This window comes from Stylophora pistillata, chromosome 11 (assembly GCF_964205215.1).
Source record: "Stylophora pistillata chromosome 11, jaStyPist1.2, whole genome shotgun sequence".
In the NCBI taxonomy this organism is placed as follows: domain Eukaryota; kingdom Metazoa; phylum Cnidaria; class Anthozoa; order Scleractinia; family Pocilloporidae; genus Stylophora; species Stylophora pistillata.
The window spans coordinates 1,731,204-1,752,715 of NC_142529.1; the positions used below are offsets into that span (position 1 = coordinate 1,731,204).

At 39.2% G+C, this 21,512-nt stretch overlaps 1 protein-coding gene across 25 annotated transcripts in view; it reads left to right on the plus strand.

The window, feature by feature from the left end:
* The window catches only part of LOC111343956 (uncharacterized), a 98,465-nt gene that overhangs the window by 37,443 nt on the left and 39,510 nt on the right, over window positions 1–21,512 (plus strand). For 11 of the 25 annotated variants that reach the window (XM_088738659.1, XM_088738658.1, XM_088738656.1 and 8 more), the window contains 5 exons: window positions 199–309; window positions 484–585; window positions 1,013–1,090; window positions 4,268–4,369; window positions 11,050–11,160. The exons of 1 other annotated variant lie outside the window; for it this stretch is intronic. In XM_088738659.1, coding sequence (XP_088594785.1) covers window positions 199–309; window positions 484–585; window positions 1,013–1,090; window positions 4,268–4,369; window positions 11,050–11,160 — 504 coding nt within the window. Of the gene's footprint in view, window positions 1–198; window positions 310–483; window positions 586–1,012; window positions 1,091–4,267; window positions 4,370–11,049; window positions 11,161–12,188; window positions 12,300–13,896; window positions 18,154–18,334; window positions 18,423–18,967; window positions 20,456–21,512 lie in introns of those variants that run through there. 13 more of the 25 variants (XM_088738675.1, XM_088738681.1, XM_088738676.1 and 10 more) reach the window with 11 other exon arrangements.

A 21,512-nucleotide genomic window follows, 5' to 3' on the forward strand; every position in this document is an offset into this window, starting at 1 on the left:
GTCTACAGTTTTCCGTGTTGGAATTAAAGTGTCTGTTTGGATTTTCCGTTTCGCTTCCGAAGAAGATGCATACCCTATTGACACCTCTGCATTACTTAAAATGGAAGCTTTCACTTGACATCTTTTAAGGTGTTTGAACCCCCTTCATTTCATAGAGCAGTTGTGGATTAAACTTGTGGTTTGCTTTTACATCAAAAGGTTTCTCTAGCTATGGCTTGCCTGCTCCTGTAGCAGTGGATTATAGTCAGGGGAATCATCCTGCAGCCTTTGTAAATCCAAATAATCAGGGAAGCCAAACCTTCCCTCAGAGTGAATACAGGAAATTTGTGATAATTTTTTTTTTAAGAATTAAGTGGAGTAATAATAGCTAATAGGTGGCCTTTATAGGGCTCTGTGTAACTTGTTAGTCATAATGTATGTACAGTACCCTTGATGAGTTTTATTACTACAGTTTCATGGTGTTTGGTTTCTTATCCATATCAGGTCAGAACAGACATCTATCTTTTGAACTTGGTCAGAATCTGTATGCTGGAGCTAGTTCAACACATTACAGAGGACCTGTTCATCAAGGATGTCATACTCAGGGTAAGATTGAAAAATAACTGGGAATTTTTCCACCAAATAGTGAGGATGATAATAATAACATAATGAGCATTTGTTAGCTACTGTATATTAGGAACTTGTGAAGAGTGTAGGACTTTGACTGGGTTCTGTAGTTCTATTTGCTCTTTCTAGGCTTCCCTCTCTTCTCCTTTGCCTTGCTTACTAACATGGCAGCAGTTAGTGTAGCATTAACTAGAAAGAACTAATGACAGTTTCCTCAAGGAAGGTTTTCTTAAAGCTGCTTACTGATACAAGGTATACCCTTTTGTCACCCTTACATTATTTTAAGTGCTCAAAACCTCATAAGGTGTTTCAACCCACTCCATCACACAGAGCAGTTATGAATCGAAGTTGTGATACTCTTTGACATCAAAATGATCCACTAGTTATCACTTGCTTGCTTTTTTAGCAGTGGATTCTAGTCAAGGGAATCTTCCAACAGCCTTTGCAAATCTGAGTAACCAGGGAAGCCAAACCTTCCTTCAGAGTAAGTGCAGAAAATTTGTGGTTATAGGCTATTTTACCGTTGGGTACTTAATTGCCGAGTCTTTGATTTGGAGTGAGGCTAAAAGGTGACCTAGTTGAGATAGAGATCATTATCTAGTTAGCGTGATGACAGCTAAAAGTAATTTACATTTGAAAAGCAGCAACATTTGTATCATGATATGGAGGGTCCCCAATAGGGTTCTTCAATCCCAGCATCCCGACCGGAATCTTCCCTCAATCCCGAGATCCCGACGGCTTCTACGGGCTAATCCTGCTCCCGGTCATATTTTCTTAATTTCTTACCTCAGCAAAATTTTCCTTGAAGTTCTGTTTCAGATTCCCTCACAGCAGACCCAAGCACTTACTATTACGTTGAATTAGCTGTATCTCTCTGCACTAAAACGATGATCTAGTTAATTTGTTTTTCATGACTGGTTTCAAACGAGTTTCATCAGTCAATGAGTCATTTTTATGGTTTTTATAGCAGTCTGCTGGTTTTTTTTGGGTTTCTTTTTCCTTTTTTCTGTTTTGCCTCTTTTTGTTCGATAACACTTGCCCCCCGCATCACTTCGGTTCCTGAAAAAAGTGTCTCTTGGAGATGATAGCGATCAATGAAGAGCATTAAGGGTACATATGATCACGACGTACCACAGCAAATTCACTGTTCACTACACACATGGCAAGTCACCGTCAATCGCAACTCAGAAGACAGTTTGCTCATTCACAATTTTCAGCCATGGCAAGGATCAGCTGGAAATTCCATAAAATCGAGTATGATTGTGCTCAACAGATACTGAAATATATATTCTTTTCGACCCCAGTTTAACCAGTGCTACATGTTCCGGCTCAAAATGCTGTAATCACCAGTAACCAAAGCGTACTATAAGAGGTTGAAATAAGAGCGTGTATGGATTTCAATTTCGAACGAAAACTATTTCTGTTTTCCTTTGAAAAGCTACGATAAAGTTCGAACCTCTCTAAGTGGTGTCCTTTTTATGTTGCCAAAATGCTTCCACAAGCCATTTGAGCGATTTTGACACGTATAAAGAGTACGCGTCACTGTATTGTAGCTTTCAAAGGAAAAACAGAGTTTGAATTTTAAATTCATACAAACTCTTATAGTATGCCTTGGTCACCTGCGGCTAAATTAATGTGAAATGTTTATTTGATGATTGCTATCATCTAGGAGCTTCTTTAGCAATTCGCCACAATTAATCTATAATTCTGCTATAGAAGTGAACAGCTAGAGACCGTTTCAAGCAAAACCGTTGCCTCGCAATCCAACGATGGAATTCCACCAACATCATCATCGGCATCTTCATTATTAGTAAACTCGTCATCCAAATCTTTTTTGCTACTGCTTGAATCATACTCCAGTATGCGGTCTTCCTCGTCTGCTTCTTCGGCTTCGTTTCTCCGTTGTTCCCTGAAGCGTTCACAGGAGACTGACTCACCCTGTCGCACCTCTCTCTGGTAGAGGTAGGAAGGCAGGGTTCCGGCTCTTGCCATTGTTGTCTCTTGTCTGACAGAGCGCTGACGCACTGCAGCACCAAACGTTTGTCCCCAGTCCCTCATAACTTGTACACACTGTGGTGTCATTGGTACAGCTGGCTAGGGTTGTATAACAGGCATGACCGACAGAAACATTGCGCGTTTGGGCACAGGATACCAAGACTTTGGATTTGTAAAATAGATCGCCGCCCAATGGGTCATTCTCTTGATACCTTCTGTGGCTGCATTTCCAAAGTTTCTTGCATAATCCAACACTATTTATAGCCTGCAAAAAGGGCCATCTGTCGTCGGTTTCGGCTACTGGGGACGTTTAACAAATCAAAACGCACAACTTAGAACCTTTCAATAGCGAATGCCGGAAGGATTATAAGAACCGGCTGTATTTAGAAGAAAACAACAATCAACCAAAGAAAAACCCTCAAAATTAAACAGAAACAAACAAGCATGGTCTGCAGTGAAATGTTTGGTTACCATGAGGTCATTGGTTTGTCTAGAAACGTGATGGAAACATGATGCTACATGAAATTGCCCTTTACTCATTACTGATATTAATAGACCATAAAAAAGCGTCATTTTCACTGTCAGAGTTCTCGCAATTCATTGTCTTCATTTGCAATGTAATAGTTGCAAAAGTCTAAATTAGTAAAGGCAAGAAACAGAACTTACCTAACTGTTTCCCAGACGGAGTTTAATGTCTTCTCCTTCCATGAAAGTTGTGGCAGAAATTTCTCCTTACAAAGAACGAATTTCCACTCTTCCCCTTCTCGTAAAAAAAAGCTACGCAGCTAATAATATGGACAACATCATTGTTAATGTTAACCGACATCGCTAGCGTACGTTAAACTACGCAAACGATAACTTAGCAAGTCTCCCTCGCGTTGAATATCCCACGTGCACCGATCAGGATCTGTATAAACTTGATACTAGAAATATCACGGTCAACAAATAACAAAGGTCACAAAGACATTGTCAAATTGGATTCTCACTATGGCCAAGGTGTCCAAGGTTCACGAAAATAGACCACAGATCACCATAGGGGTCACAGAGCAGCGTGGTAGGGTTGTGGAAAACGTGGATGTGAACTAGGTCATTGTTTGGCTATTTCCGACCATTTCCAACGTTAATAAGATGAGCTAGCTAGCCAAGATGACAGCTTCAGCTTGATTTTCTTTGCATATTTCAGACTCTGAAATTCCCGAATCTCGGTTTCTTTGAAGCAACATTTCCCGATTCCTGCCTGTTAAAATCACCAAATCCCGTGTCCCGGTCATAAATACAATCCCGAATCTCGTCCCTCTTTTCCTTCAAAATCTCGAATCCCGGCCTTCAAATAAGCCAAATCCCGGATCCTGAAAAACCTATTGGGGACCCTCTGATATGGTCACCTTTAGCCTCACTCCTGGTCAAAGTCTTGGCAACCAAGCATGCAATTGTAGATTGGAATCTTTGTGTTAAGAATTATGTGCAGTAAAATAGTGACTGATAACTAGCCTTTTTTTTGGCTACTGCACTGTTTATACCTTTTGTCATTTATTGTGGAGTATCTAATGATTTTATGGCTTCACTTTTATGGCAAGACCAGAAATTCCAGGAGCAGAAATATTGTAATAAGATAATTATAATACCAAGTATCTAATTGGTATCTTTGATATCTAATCCATGTCAGTTCAGAACAGACATCCATCTACTGAACATGGTCATTATCCATTTGTTGGGGCCAGTTCAATATATAACAGTGGAGTTATTCATCAGGGATATCAACCTCAAGGTAAGATGTCAAAACAACCGAGATTTTTTTTTAAACAGGAAGGATGATATCATTTGGCAATTGTCAGGTATTGTATGTTAAGGTGGCTCGTACCAGTTTCCTCGCTCGGTGAACAGGTCACTCTTGCGTGACACGCGTGAGAGAAACGTGCGAAAGAAGCGCGAGATCAAAAGATGAAAATTCAAAACAAAGATGGCAGCGCGTGGAATTTTTTCTACTTTAGTGAGAAGTTTACTAAGAGCTTGTATTTGATGTGTTGAGTGGCTACTGTGAATGCAGGAGATAGAAACTAAGATAAAGAAGACGAGTTTTGGAGAAGTAAAGGTTGCTTCACTTCACGTTTAAAAGAAATATTCAACTGATATGAAATCTTGCGACAGTGAAAAAAGAAGAACTCAAGTGAAGGATAATCTACCTGAAGTGGAAGAAGACTTTGAAACTTTAAAGTAAATAATATGATATAGCCAGAAGTCATGTGTAGGATTTTTAAGATGAGCTCAGGAGGCTGTCTTTGACAGCTGTTTAATGATTTTCTTAGCGGTAAATGTTTGTAAACATCAGATCGTAGGTGCTCGCGCGAGCACATGCAATTGTCAGGGGTAGCTAAAACAGATCATGAGCAAATGTCGATCTCATAGAATCCAGATTTTTAAATGCGCGAGAACGCACGTGGAAATTGCTAAACTTACAAAAGCTATTGCATGAAAATGAGTCCGGTGACCCCTTGTTATTGTTCCAATATGATAATAATGTCGAAAGGAATCATCAGAAAAAAAAACTAGAAAATTATACGGAAGGAAATTTGCGATGAGTGAAAATTGCCCTTTTTGTAGATTTTCTGAAATTCCGCTCCATAGAATTTTTTAAAAATCTTTGTGCATTTTCCTTTTCAAGTGCCTAAAGCAATCACTAAAAAAATCAGGGGGTCACCAGGTTAGTTTTCGAATTATTTAAGCCACAAGCTAAAAAATGCGTCTGAATAAGCCTATGAAAGCGTTGCCATGGAAACTGCTAGTGACAAAATGACGCTTATTTTTGGATAACCAATGATTAGGTAATTCAACCCCGTAAAAGTGTTCAACTGGCCTTGGTCAGTCTTTCTGTTGTATTCTTTCAAAGTTACAAACCATCAAAAAGATGAAAACCAGTACGAGCCACCTTAAGAGTTTGTTATGAATGTGGGATTTTGACTGGTTCTGTAGTTCTTGTTACTCTTTGGTAGGCCTCCCTCTCCACTTCTCTTCCCTGCTTGCAAAAATAGCAGCAGCTTGTGTCAGTAGCAGTTACCATTTAAATGCTACTGTACAGTTCCTCAAATAAAATTAATTTTCTCAAAGCTACTCACTGAAAAGGGGTATACCATACTGACGCCTATGCATTTATTTAGTTAAAGTGCTACTACGACCAAAATTGCACCTTTTCTTTTCTCCTCAGAGGTTGAAAGTACTTACCCTAAGTAACAAATTTGCCAAATCTTAAGGCAAAACTCCATCGAGAAGTAATTTTATTTTCCCTGTATATTCACAATCTAAATGGCCACCATTCTTCGAACTACAGAACTCCGTGTGAAGAAGAAGAAACTGGGTCGAGAATGGAAGTGACGTCAATGACTCAACAAATGTGGCTAATTTGCTATGCTGAGAGGGAGTTGTTTTTCTGGTTCCACAGGAAAGAAGGAATAAAATTTGAAAGAATTGTTCCCCAGCTTTCTTTTGCGTATTTCTTGTAAAGGCATGCCTTTGCAATGTTTTCGAAGTGAGTCGATGACATTACAACTAAAACCGCTGTAGTTATTTTTGCAGGCTCTCCAATGTGTTATAAAGAATTGGCTCACGTTCTCAAACTTCAACTCATTTAATTAGAACATTGTGAACTCACAAACAACTTACAAGCAGCCATGGCGAGGAAAACCAGAGAGAGACAAAACAAGTTGGCACGCACGTGTAAATACTGAAATCTGATTGGATGCTAAGACAATGCAATATCGTCACACCCTTCCTTGTTTTAAGAAAAGAAAGTAATCACTTCGTAACAGGAACAAACAAGTAGCTATGCACTTAACGATAATGTAACCAAAAGCTCTAAACCCAGTGTCTTTCTAACAATGTCTTTAGTAACAGCTTAGTCAAAATCACTTACATACAACAAAGTCTTTCTAATGGCTAGGTGGTCTGGAGGTCCAACCACTGTGAGTAACTGGTAAACCCACTGGCTTTAAAGGCATAGACGATGTTGAAACATCTGCAGGATTAGGGCTTTAGTTAGGTTGTCCTGTTTCTGTGGGCCTTTTGGGAGGTGGAGATTCCTCAAATTCCTGTAAGGTTGCAGGCACTGGTTCATTAGGAAGGAGTGGTGCAATGGGCGTTATATCTGGTATGCTGGGGGTCACAGGGTTGTTACTGTTACTGGAACCTACTGGTTCTTTGCTGCTTCTGAGATGTCTCCTATTTCTTCTAAAAAGTCGACCATCCTCTGTTCTCACATCATATGATCTCACATCGACTTGCTTTTCTACTCGCGCCTTGTACCATTGGTCAGACTTATCTGTTGGCTTGACACGCACAACATCTCCACTGTTTAGGGGTGGTAGTTCTTTAGCACTAATATTGGAGTATTTTGCTTGCAACTGTTTCCTTCTGAAGAGTTTATCTGGGACCTCTTCCACTATCTTGGGCTTTAGTAGTTAACTGGTGGTTGGTATCAGTGTTCCATGTCATAATTGGTCACAAATTGCTGGAAATCATGGGAGTTGAATGGTGGACCATTGTCACTCATCAGCTTCCTGGGAATCCCATGCCTCGAGAAGTGTTCTTTTAGGGTATGAATGATTTCTCTGGCAGTCTTGTCTTTGAGTGGGTCAATCTCAAAGTAGCTTGAGTAGTAATCCACAGTGCAGAGATAATCTCCATTGTCAAAATGAAAGATGTCAACTCCAACTGTTTCCCAGGGACGGCTTGAGATCTCATGAGAGATTAGTGGTTCTTTGGGCTGTTCTCTCTTGTAGCTGGCACAAATCTCACACTTGGAGATGTAATCTTTAATTTCAGCAGGCATTCCTGGCCAATAGACAACTTCTCGAGCTCTGCGAAGGCCGCTTTCAATACCAGAGTGTGCACCATGTAAACGTTCACAGATTTTAAGTCTGAGACTTGATGGAATCAGGCATCGAAGACCTTTGAAGAGAACTCCATCCTGGGCTGTCAGTTCATCTCGGACATCAAAGTAGGGGTGAAGTTCCATTGGCAGATCACCTTTCTTCTCTGGCCAGCCCTTTAGGATAACTTGTGTGAGGGACTGTAGGACAGGGTCGGCTGCTGTTTCTTGCTGGATCTCTGTAAGTTGTGGTTCTGAGATGGCTAGGAAATCGACAGCATGGATACGCTCAACCTCTTTTTCAGTCGGGGAGCGATTGGTGGTTGACAGATAGGCTTGGGACAAAGTATCTGCTAAATACATTTCAGGACCTGGCTTGTAACGAATCTCTACATCGTATTGTTGTAGTCTCAGGAGTAGGCGCTGAAGTCATTTCGGTGCTGACGCTAAGGGTTTCTTGCAGATAGTCTCCAATGGCTTATGGTCAGACCACAGAACGACTCTTTTACCATAAACGAAGTGATGGTTATGCTCCACTCCAAATACTTGGGCTAGTAATTTTTTCTCTATTTGGGAATAGTTCTTCTCACTGGCTGTGAGAGCTCTACTCGAGTATGATACAGGTTGCCCATTCTGCATTAATACAAATCCAATACCACTGGAGGATGCATCTCCCTGGCCTTCCACAGGTTCAGCAGAATTAAAATATCTCAGGACTGGAGCTGAAGTGACAGCATGCTTGATACTTTGAAACGCTTCTTCTTGTGCTGCTGACCAACTCCATTCAACATCCTTGTGGGTTAATCTTCTTGGTGGCTCAGAAAGTTCTGAGAGCTGGTTTAGAAACTTGGACAGGTAATTCACTAGGCCTACTAGTCGTCTAACTGCAGCTACATCGTTTGGTCTGTCCATTTTCAGTATGGCATCGACTTTCCTTGGGTCAGGTTTCACTCCTTCAGGTGTAAGAACATGACCAATGAAGGGGGTTTCTGAACACTTCAGTTGTAGCTTCTCTCGGTTAAGCTTCAAATTTCTGTCCCTGCATCTGTCCAACAGCCTCACCAAATTAGTATCATGACCTTTCACAGCTTCGTCAATGCTTGTACCATGGCCTATAATAAGGATGTCATCTGCAATCTTGTATATTCCATTCACGCCTTCTAAATTCTGATCCAGTTTTCTCTGAAAGTATTCTGGTGCGGGAGAAATTCCAAAAGGCATTCGCAGGTATCTGTATCGGCCCCACGGAGTTTGGAATGTCGTTAGCCTACTGGATTCTTCATCTAACTGTATTTGCAAAAAGCCATCTTTAAGGTCTGCTTTGGAAAACACTTTAACATTGGTTAACTCCGGCAGTATGTCTTCAATGACTGGTAGCGGGTAGTGACCTCTTTTCAGGGCCTTGTTGAGATGCTGAGGGTCAATGCATACTCTGAGCCTGCCATCTGGTTTTTCTGTAACAACTAGACTAGACACCCAGTCGGTTGGTTTTTCTTCCTTAACTTTTACACTTGCTTTCTCCAGGCGAGTCAACTCATCTTTTGGCCTATCTTTCAACGTTAGAGGCACGCGGCGAGGGGGCATAATTGCAGGTGTAACAGTCATATCTACTTCCAGGTGAAGAGCTCCTTCCATACATCCTAAGCCTATGAATACATCACTGTAAGAAGTAGTAACTTCCTCCATGGTTCGACCCTGACAGGCACTTTTAACCACTGTCTCAGTAACATTTAAGATGTTTTCGTGCTAAACGGTGATCAATCCCATTTGCTGGGCTGATGTAGCCCCACGAAGTGGAGTGTAGTCTTCATCGATGACCACAAAGGGAACACGGTATTTCTTCTGATTTTTCGGGTTGCGCAACTGAATTTTTGCCACACCCTGTACCTTTAAGTTAGCTTTAGAGTAGGTGGTTAATTTTACTTCGGTTGTGTCAACCACAGTACCTTTCGGCAGGAATTTCCGAGGTAACACATTACATGAAGCTCCGGAATCAACTTGCATCTTCACTAACAAATCTTCGACTGCAAAGTATGTGAATATTTTACTCTTGAATTCGGACATTTCCACAGTATTGACAGCATTTTGAGAGGACACAGACAAGATTTCTTCTTCAGATGAGTAACTTGGGTCGTCGCTGTTGGCAAGCTGATGGACCTCTCTGGGCTTGGATTTTTGGGAAGGCTTCTTGGATTTGTTTCCACATTTTACAGCAAAGTGATTAGGTTTTCCGCACGAAAAGCAGATTTGACCATATGCGGGGCATTTCGCTCTATTACGTTCATGGTGACGGCCACAAAACTTACATTCCTCGATGAGCTGGTTGTTATTAGGGAGTTTTGTCTTTTCCTTGCATGAAGTTGAGTTTTTAGACTCTGATTTTGAGACTAAATCAATCTCACCCAAGTGCTGGCTCGGCGTCATTTCTTTGAGCTGTGCCGACGTAGCTTCTGCGGCTCGGCAGATATCTACACATTTCGACAGAGTAAGCCCAGATTCTTGTAATAATTTCCTTCTAACAGCGTTTTCTCTGACTCCACAGACAATTCTATTGCGAATTAGATGGTCTCTCAAGGTTCCAAATTCACAAGTTTCGGCGAGAGCTTGCAAAGCAGTCACATACGTATCGATTGATTCTGTCTGTTGTGAACGGTTGTTGAATTTGTATCTCTCGTAAATAATATTGGTTTTGCCGATGCAATGCGTCTCCCACAATTCCAGGACTTTGGTCATGTTTGATTTCTCCTCTTCACTGCTAAAAGATAGACCATTATGGATTTCGAGAGCTTCTTTACCGATGCAAGTGATGAACGTTGCAACGCGAAGGCGACTTGTTTTATTACGAAGGTCGGTCACCTCTTCGTAAGCGTCCCAGACTTGTTGCCATTGTCTCCATTCTTTAGACAAATTTCCACTGGGTATTGCCAGTTTAGGCGGTAGAGACATATTGCACATAAATGGAGAAGCCATTATAGTGCTTGTCAAAGGTGCGGTAGCACTAGAGGTCGCATTACCATCACTCACCATATTTGACGATATTTTGATGGCGTCAACGTGTTAAACTGCTAAATCCGTCAATGAAAAGTGGCTTGTCTTTACCAAACGGGGTTCCGGTCAGCCACTCCTGACACCATATAAAGAATTGGCTCACATTCTCAAACTTCAACTCGTTTAATTAGAACATTGTGAACTCACAAACAACTTACAAGTAGCCACGGCGAGGAAAACCAGAGAGAGACAAAACAAGTTGGCATGCATGTGTAAATGCTGAAATCTGATTGGACGCTAAGACAATGCAATATCGTCACATGTGTTATTCGAGAAATGGAGGAAGAATTCTTAACGTCTTTGCAGCGCTGTTTTTAAGGAATAACGTTGTCAAATTTGAGAAACTTACGCTTATTCTTATAGTTTAGGGTCTAAATGTGAAGTTAACACCAGAAAATTTGGAAGATAAAATGCAAAAATTTTGTCGCAGTAGCACTTTAAATTGGAAGCTTTTAGTTAACACTTCTTAAGAAGTTTCAACATATTCCATTTCACAGAGTAGTTGTGGATTAAACTTGTGTTTGCTTTTACTTTCTAAGGTTCCTTTAGCTATGGCTTGCCTGCTCCAGTAGCTGTGAATTATAATCAGGGGAATCTTCCTGTACCCTTAGTAAATACCAGTCACCAAGGAAACCAAACCTTTCCTCAAAGTGAGTATGGATAGTTTGTGATGATTTGTTTTTTTAATGCCTATAAGTCCCAAATGGAGGCTGGGTGCCTGGCAGACCTGGGGGCCACAGTCACAGTCACAGTCACACCCCAAGGGGTTTTGGGGATGGGAGAGAGGGAATGTGGTGGACTGCAATCCTCAACAATGACAATGCTATGCTATTGAACAGTATGCACGGTTAACAAATACCCCCCCAGACAAGGACAGCCCCAGGGCACCAATAACCACATGACAGCTGCAAACCCTACAGAACACAACAAAAGCTGTATGATAGCTGACAGACATGGGTAAACAATGCATGAATGGTTAACAATTACTCCCTGGACAAGGACAGCCCCAGGGCACCGAAAACCACATGACTGCTGTAAATGCAACAGAACACAACAAAGGCTGCAGGATAGCTAATAGATGGTTAAGATGTTAACAAAATGCTCGCAAAAGGCTACTGACCAGATTTGCTACTAGTTGTTAAATATGTGTTTATTTGTCTATAAGCCAATAGGTTTTTTCACAAAACTTTACCAAACTCTCGAAAATTTGAGCTAGAGAAGGGTCCTTGGCTTATAGCTGAGTGTTTTTCCAAACAAAATTTTTCCAAAACAGCGAATTTAAAGGAAACGTAGATTTATTGGTCTAAAGTAAGATTTAGTGTACAGCATGTTAGTATTTTAGTTTAAGAAATACACTTTTGTAGCTAATCAAACTTTCATGGTGAACACTAAGTTACCATTTATTATGTAGCTGATACCATTGATGAGTACTTGATCAGAAAAGTGGCCAATGAGTGAGTGCTGCTTTCAAACATGTAGCAGAGACTACCAATTGATAATGACATACAGTGTCTGAAACTAATAGCAGAAATTCTACAAGTGATTTTGTAATTTGATATTGCTGCCAATTTATAATTGTCTTTTTATTGGGTACACTACTGTACCAACAGGATATAAACATGGGACAGAGACATTCATAGTGACATTTCATACTTGAATCTTTTTTTCTGTTCATTAGGTTCTTTTCCATATGGTGTACCTCATTTGTCAGTTGGTCACAGTCAATCTCTGTCTCCTTCAGCTGTCACGAGAAATGAAGACCCTATTCATTGGGGAAGTCACACTCAAAGTGAGTAGACCAGTAGGGCTGAGAGTTAGAGACTGTCCAACTGAATGACAGTTTTTGTCTGAAAATGAGTGATTACTTATGATGTTGGTTTAAACATTTTAACTTTCCTTTATACCTTGTGTCTTGTTGAAAGACATTACATGGTGACCATCACCTGTTGTTGTTGTTGTAAACACAACAAAGTAAGCTTGAGTTGGCATGTTAGCCAGTTGATTTGTGTTGGCACAGTTGATAGAGCACTGCACCAGAATCACAGGTCAAAGGTTCAACTCCTGTACAAGCCTAATATTTTTTCAGGCTTTATTTTCACAACTCTTAACCCTTTCACTTCCGAGATCTCATTACTTAGTAAATATATCTTAGACATTTTGTTGTGTAGTGTTGCTGAGTATTTTTAGGAGTTGTACGGTATTTTGACAAGCCCATAGGGCAAGTCAAAATACAAGTAATGAGTAAAAACGCCAGTAAAAATAAAGTAATGAGTAAAAATACTCAGCGATACTACACAACAAAACGTCTAATAAGTTATATATTATCCAACATGCCAAATTGTTATTTCAATGCAGGAGAATTTCGCGGCTATTCATTTACAGGGAGTGGATGACAGAAGTATGCTAAGCGGAACGAAATTGGCGCGTTGTCGTATTGTTATTTATTATTTTCTTCAATAACTGAAGAAATTTCCTGGTTGTCTAACTTTATTTCTTTGTTCAAGTCATCTAATAAACTTGGATCTATATTTGCCAGCCATTCTGACTCTCCATCGTCAGAAATATGATTCAAATTGTCCATCATTTTTTTTTCCTAACTTCGCTTGCGCAATGTGAGAAAACCTGTCTAACTGGTTCTCTGGAGTACAAATACTGCATGATATTTGTACTCGTCTATGGCACTAGCATCCAACACACATTATACAATGGGAAGTTATTGTTTGTTTTATAAATTGCATTACCTATTATTTACTAAACCCAATTGGAGTTAATTCTTCCATAGCTTTGTGATAACAATATAAATATTTAATAAATCTCACATTTACAAGAAAAATGTTTAAAGACATGTTTTGGCATTACTCATTCCATCATCAATTTAATGTGTAGAACTGTTGACTTTTTTTGTATACCCTATTGACACCTTTGCATTTCTTCAGGTGCAAGCTTTCGTTTAACACTTTCACTTCCACTTAAGGTGTTTCAAACCATTCCATTTTACAGAGCAGTTGTTGATTACACTGGTGTTTTGTGTTACTTTGAAAGGTTTCAATAGATATTATAATGGGAGGAGTTGTTTGTCAATTTGAGATAATTGCTTTCACCCAGATGATCAGGCTACTCAACAGTTACACCTGTCAACAAGCTGCTCGCTGTACTTCCGGAAATTCACTCTTTTCCATTCCTTCTCAGTGTCATTCTTAAAGGTGTATGAAAACTCAAATTTTCCTGAAGCACTAAGCATATTTCATATTCTGTATGAAATTGTTCTTCCCCTGAAGTCTTATACTTGATTCTTAGAAGTTTTAAAATTAACTTTATCAAACCCACTATGTCCAAACATGCAAAATGTAAGAGTTGTTTTTAACAAACTTATTCTTCAATTTTAGGCGATCGCCTTGCTATTGTTTGCAGTCTTCTAAAACAAGAATACAAAAAACGATCTCAGTTGAAACCACTCTTCTGGGATAACACCATTCAGCTACCTTTGGAAGATGTTTACACAAGATTAAAAATTTTGTCGAGGAGGAAACGAGACTTCCAGCTGGAAAAGAATGAAGTGAGCATGTTTGAAATTTTCAAAAATGGAAACGATACCATTGTGCTTGTAGAGGGGAGTCCAGGAATGGGTAAGACAACTTTTTGCCTTAAAATTGCTCATGATTGGGCTATTAGGGTAATTTCAGAGCTGGATTCCTTTCCTGAATTTGAAGTAGTTTTACTGCTTAAATGCCGGGACATTCACGGAGACATAAAAGAAGCCATTGATGAACAACTTCTTCCGAAACGTACTTCAGAAGCTATCAAGAGAGAGCTTTTTGATTATATTGAAGATTTCCATTACCAAAAAAAAGTTTTGATTATTCTGGATGGTCTCGATGAGTTACCCAAGATGGTAGAAAGTGATGTGGATAGCTTGCTTCAAAAACAGATTTTTCCATTTTGCTATATCTTAGCCACCAGTCGCCAGGAAAGAGGAATTGTTGTGCGAAAAAAGGTGGACTTTCATCTTCTTTTACAAATTGAAGGCTTTAGAAGAGAAGATGCTTTTGATTATATAAGAAAGCATTTTAAGAATGCTGGTCCTGAGCATGTGTTGAGAGGAGAGAGACTCATTGCTGAAATCAGAGAAAACACTTTACTTGATGCGCTGTGGAACAATCCTCTAAACTTGTTACTCCTTTGCATTGTGTTTGAGGACTACCAGGGAGAACTGCCATCTTATCGCACTGAACTTTACCAGATAATTGTTTGTTGCATTCTACGAAGATATTGTGCCAAGCATGATCAAGAGGCTTCTGTTGATGACAGAAATCTAGTGAGCCTCTTTAAAGATAGTTTGCTAGTTCTTGGAGAGTTAGCTTGGAGATGCTTGGAAGAAGATCGATTTTCTTTTCGTGAAGAGGAGTTGGCAGAATTTGAATCTGCAAATGCGAATCTAGCAGCGCGGAAACTTGGTCTTGTGTTCAAGGAAGCCAGCTTGAGGAAGATAAACCCACAGCATGAGTATTTCTTCTTTCACAAGACATTTCAAGAGTATCTGGCTGCATTTTATTTAGCTAACAAGCTATTGATAAAAGAGGTTGATTTTTTTGAGTTGCATTCAAACTTTTACAACGATATTCAAGGGAGCTACAGACAAGTGTTCATCTTTATGTCTGGCATACTGGGTGAGGATGCCGGTCTTATTTTTGAACAGATTGGCAAGAAGCTAAAGGAAGAAGACTGGGACTGGCACGGGTGCAGTGAAGAAGACGCCACTTTCTTTGTTGAATGTTTCAATGAGAGTAGAAATGATGAACAAGTGGCAATAGCTCTTTCCTCCTTTATTCCGTTTCCACAGACCATGACCTTTGACTTAACAGAAGAGTTCTTAACAACAGATGTTTTCATTGTTTTAAAAGCCTGTGGGAGTTTTTCACAGTTGCAACTTCCTGTTCATCTAGCAATAGAGTCTTTCAATGGGGAAGTTACTATCAAGGAAGTTTGTGACGCACTAGCTGACATCATAGCATCCAACACACAGCTACAAACACTTTCCTTTTCTGGTTGTGTTTCAGAAGAGATTACAGCTCTTTTGTGTAAAGCACTCACAGTAGACTCTTCTTTACATTCCTTTACACTTGAGACAACTAAATGGATTTCTTCTCGGGAAGTTGATGATATCAGTGACACCTTGGCTGCAAATAAAACCCTAACAACTGTAACTTTAAAATTGCCTTTTAAGGTGTTAAAGAGTTGTGTAGCCATACTTGACAAGGGACTATCTGCCGAATCGCCACTTACATCTGTTGTACTCAAGATTTTTGGTTCATGGAGGGAAACTGAAGCAGAAGACTTTAAAAAGATTTTATTGAACACATCACTTACGTCTCTGAGCCTTACTCTGATTGGAGACGGGCAAGACTCAGTAATAACTTCTGTTAGTGAGGGACTCGTGGCAAATCCTTCACTGAAGTCTCTTGCACTGACATTTTATGGAAAACTCAGCAACAGTAGTGTGGCTTTGTTAAAGGATTGCTTTCTAGGAAACAGGTCTTTGGAGTCTCTGGAATTAAAAGTGTTTGGTGAGCTTCCTACAAACTGGGCAAATATTTCTAGGACTCTCCACTCTGCAGTAAAGTCAACTATGTCCTTTACATTGCATCCAAATGTTACTGGCATGGTAGGAACTTCACAGGTGGCTTGCCTTTGCCCAGTTCTGAATAAAAACCTTTTAGCTTCAAAACTCCACTCATTGGCTGTCAACATCATGGGAGAGTTAGACTGCAGTGGAGCAAATGATCTTTGCAAAGGACTGATAGCCTCATCAGTTTCTTGTGTCACTTTGAATTTTAAGGAAAGAGTAACTGATAATGTTGCTAACTGTCTTTTTAAGCACTTGAACAAACTCAAAACCCTTTCAAAGTTGACTATTAGTATTCAGGGGGAGCTGATGGGGGACAGAAAGAACACTCTTGAAAGGCTATCACGCAACCAAACATATCTATTTGCATTAAATGTTAGTGACTCATATTCAGGCGACAAGATTTGCAGAGAAGTTGGTTTATCTGCTGATGATTCCTCATCACTTACACCTGTACTTACCAAAGTTAAGGATGGCTGTGTAACAAAGCTTAGTGTGAGCGTTAACAACCCTGACAGCATCAGTGGAGACTGGGGATCCACTCTCTTTGAGGATTTGGCAAAAAGTGAGTCTTTAACTACATTGAGTCTGACATTTAACAACAGTTCCTTTATTAAAAACATGGATGCTCTGTGGGATGCTGCAGCAAAAAACAAGTCATTAACTACACTGAGCCTTACACTCAACAGCTACAATGAGAATGTGATGAGTGAACCCATAAACTGTGGTCTGAGTAATGGTTTGGCAAAAAACTCGTCATTAACTACACTGAGCCTTACCTTAAAGGACTCCTGGGGATGGGAGAAAATGGTGGCCGACGATCTGAGTGACGGTTTGGCAAAAAACACATCACTAACTACACTTAGTCTTACATTGAACATCCAGAGTGACTCGAATATCGACAATCCCGTGATGGATGATCTGAGTGACGGGTTGGCAAAGAACACGTCACTAACTACACTGAGCCTTACACTCAACAACTACACTTACTGTAGCTACAGGAAAATAACCAAGATCTTTGGTCTGAATGACGGGTTGAAAAAAAACACATCACTAACTACACTGATCCTTACACTCAACAACTACAAGTACTTTGCGGGACACATGATCCCTTGTAAGATTAACGGGTTGACAAAAAACATGTCATTAACTACACTGATCCTTACACTCAACAACTACGGCGACTTTGGCGGATGCAAGATCTCTGAACTGAGTGACTGGTTGGCAAAATACATGTCATTAACTACACTGAGCCTTGCAATCAACAACTACTCTTCCTTTTATGGAGACCTGACCGGACGTCTAATTGATGGTTTGGAAAATATCAAGTCATTAACCACCCTTAGTCTTACACTGAACAACCACAGTGACACGCCTTATTCATGTTTCCGTGCTCTGAAGAATGCTTTGGTAAGAAATACATCAATAGTTACCTTTAACTTGACACTCAGTGACTACAATAACTTCTATGAAGACTGGATACATGAACTGGCTGATGCTTTGGCAAGAGACACATCTTTAACTTCAATTAGCCTGGAAGTAAATGTCTTCAGTGGAAGAAATTCAAACTCTGAGAGTTCTTCGGCTTAAAGAGCAGCACATTATTTATTATCCTTTCATGAATGGTGTGAGTATCAGAAGTGCCTTTTAAATGTTTGATTAGTCTGTGATTACAGTTACCACATAGATGAATGTTGGAAACCTGATCTGGCTTTGGTTTGGTAAAGAGAGCAACATTAACTACAACTCTGCTAAACTAAACAAACTTTCAGTATTAATACAACTAGAAACAACAGTCTGATTTTGAAGTTCTCCTGGTTCAAAACATGCTCCAACTTTAATGAGATGAAGAAGGTGGCTGGCTGGATGTGATCTGGAATTTTGGCAAAGGGATTAGAGTGACATGAACTTGTTTTAGTTCAAAAGGAGAACCAGCTGCTGTGCAGTGAGTGAAGACTGGTTTATTGATCTTGTTGTACACTCTGGGAAGCAGTGACTTTGACCACTCTGGGATTGAAAGGTAAGAGCAGCAGTAATGCAGGGACAATATTTTGAAGACACTTGGTAGAGTTTACTTGTAAGTGGTTCATTTCACTTTGATCAACAGTTAGCTAATGGAGAGTGTTCATTCTGTACAAAAAAAAATTTTTTTGAAGACTAGAATGATTCCTCATTAGAGTTATCTCTATCACTCATCTTAGCTTCCATTGACAACTTGTACCAGGCAATATTACCACAAAAGAAAAGATTCTTTGCTTGAAAGACCCAAGCACTTGGGATGAAATCAAGGTAAGACTTTTGGTTACTCAAAATCTGAAACATTTAAGTTAAAAAGTAGATTTATATTTATTTTATTTAATAAATCAACTAGCAAAAAATAAGTTTTCTTTACTAAGTGACAATTAAACTCGAAAAAGAATGTTAAACTGAATGGATTTTTAGAATCGGGACCACAATGAAGGAAAATAAAAACAAAAAAGAAAATTGTGGACGTCCGGAGGATACTCTAGAACACACCAATGGGAAAGTTTCAATTTCTAAAATGTGTGGATATATGTGTTAATTTTGTGATGAGAAAATGACTTTGTTTGTCTTCATTGATGATAAGATTAAAATGTCTGGTCCTAAATTCAAATGCATCAAAGCTTTGTTTATGGAGAAAACAATTATAACTTCTGCTAAGTTATGAGTTCTGGTTCTGAAAATGTAAATGCTCAGTATAGAGGTTGAAAGCTCAATTTTTGTCAAATTAAATTTAGTGTCTTCACAGGTGTAGATATATTCTTCAGCAAACAAATACATTTGAATTAATTAAGAATTATTGTGTTTTACAGATAAGCTGAGCAGATCATTACAAGTGTCTTAGCTGACAAGCCCTCTACACGATCAAAGAGTATTGGTGAACTGTTTGACCAGTTATTATGGCAATCATCCATGTTGATTGGAACTGATCTTCAGACATCACATGGTAGCAAACCATGAAGCAATGATGAGATGAAGACATAAGTGAGCAATGCTGTAGCTCTTTCTCTACTGGGTGATTAGATACATTTAGGCTATTTAGGTGATCAGAAACTAGTGCTGGCCACTCAAGCCTACATTATGAGCAACATGTTATGTATTTGAAAGTGTGAGGAAGGCATGTACAATTAAAGCGAACGTTTTGTACACACAAATTGATGAGCCTCAAAAAAATCTAACAAACATGACAGACTCTAAGGAAGACTTCCTGGTCTTAATTGACTCAGGATTCTTTCAGAAAGAAATGTGTAATAGTCACCTCTGAGGTAAATTGAGTCAATTTACTAATGTCTTGACACAGGCACTTAGAAAAATATCTAGTGAATGTTATGTGCTTGGTTGAAACTCAGGTTGAAGTACACTTCTGTCGAGAGTGTTGGTTTGTTCCTGAACTGATATGATCTCTGAACTCAAGTTAGGTCACCAACTCAAGATAATGTTTCATTAAAGATGGTTGATAGAGAATGTTAACTGAAGTCCTTTTTTCGTGATAAATTTTTTTCTATTTCAGTTGTTAATGTTTACTTCAGATGGATATTAATTAACATATATATGTAGTCAAGAAAGAACAGTAAGAAAGAAATTTCTAAAGAGTTTCGTTAAGTTACAACTGTACATTGAAACTGCCAAATTGTGGTTAGAATTTGACCAGCTTTACATAGAATAATCAAGGGAATTCTGTGTCCATCTTTTGATGGAAAGCAAAGAAAACAGGTTTTTGGCCCTTTCACTCCCAAGATCTCTGATCAAAAGAAATTCACCTTTCTGTCTGCCATATAATTCTGGTTATGTTAGTTCAGAGAATTTGGTATAGGTTCAACCACTAATTTAAATTTTTCTTGATTCTCACCACTTGTCTTTGTGACATTGTAATTGATATTGTACGGATAAATTCTATTTTAATCACTCTTGGAAATTGAAGGGTTGAGATCATCAACAGGTTCAAACCTTGTTTTCTTGTTACATATGATACATAAGAAGGTGTGGAAAACTTTTATGAGGCATTCCTAACTCATTGCAGGCATCTGGTTCCTTTTCCAGTTTATCACGATTTGACTTGTGATGTGTAAATAATTTGGTTACTTAGTTCAAATTCGTTGAACTCGAGATTTTGTAAATAATTTCATTTTGTCTTGAAGATGAAAGGTTACAGCTCTACGAATTTTTAGCAACTTCCATTTATGGCTGGCACCTCAACTGCTCACACACTTTGCAAGTACAAAGAGTTTTCAATTTCCCTTTATTTATTACATTTCATACCATTAAAGTTCTTTTTAGAAATAAAGTATTTTTTTAAACCATCCATTGTTGTAGTTCTTGGATTCTTAGCCTTAAACTTTATTGTTTACAGTATCTGGAAACATGTTCTGTCCATAATTTGGAGAGGGGCTTTTTTTTTTTTTTTTTCTTTTTTTCTCTTGTGATAATTATGTGAATTTTGAAATCTGAAAGGGGGGATTCAGTCATTCAAAGCAATGTGATTTCATATGTTCCTCCCATTTTTAGCAAGCATATTGGTTCAAAGTTTTGATTTAATCATCATAGTGAACATGCCTCATCGAGTTGTTGAGAATCTTTTTTACTTCAGTGAAACTTGTGTCAACCAGTCAAACCATTTTTCAACTTTATTTTTACTTGACCGAAAGTGGTACAGAAAGTGTAATTGTATTACTTTTGTAAAAAGAGATTAGAGATTCTAAAACCTTTTTTTTTTGTACCAAGTAACATGCTATTACTGGTCAAATATCAGAAACGGTCACCGTACTTCCTTTAATTAGCCCCTACGTTCAAATAGCAGAAATAAGTGTCCTCTCCCGAATAGGAACCAGTAGGAACCCACCCCACCCCCCCAGGCATTATAAAGCACCCTTCTCCCCCTTACCGCTCCCCCTCGGAAGATACAGTACTGGAATAGACAAGATTTTTCTTCGATAACCAGGATACTTCTCCGATGTTCTGTCACATTAATCCGTTGTATTGTTGCGATGTGTTTTATCTGCCTCCGTTGGACCCTCCGAGATGTGACAGGTTGAATCGTTGGTCACGCAGAATCACGCAATCCTCAAGACTAGTTAGCTTGTCACAAGACCCTCACGTGTAGATTATTTTCCGACAAACAGGAAGATGGCTGGGCACTTGGACTTTGTTATCGTGATATCCTCTCTTTTTGTTATCGTAGGGGCTAATGTTCCTTACAAGACAGCTTATTTTGAGCAAGATCTCGATCACTTCAACTTCGTTCAAGCCAATAAGGTTACGTCTAAGCAGCGGTATATCTACACAGGTATTTATTGAAGCGTTGTAACCATAATTTCTGACACGGATGTAGCTTTGGAGGTGAAGCTACACAGTTCCGAT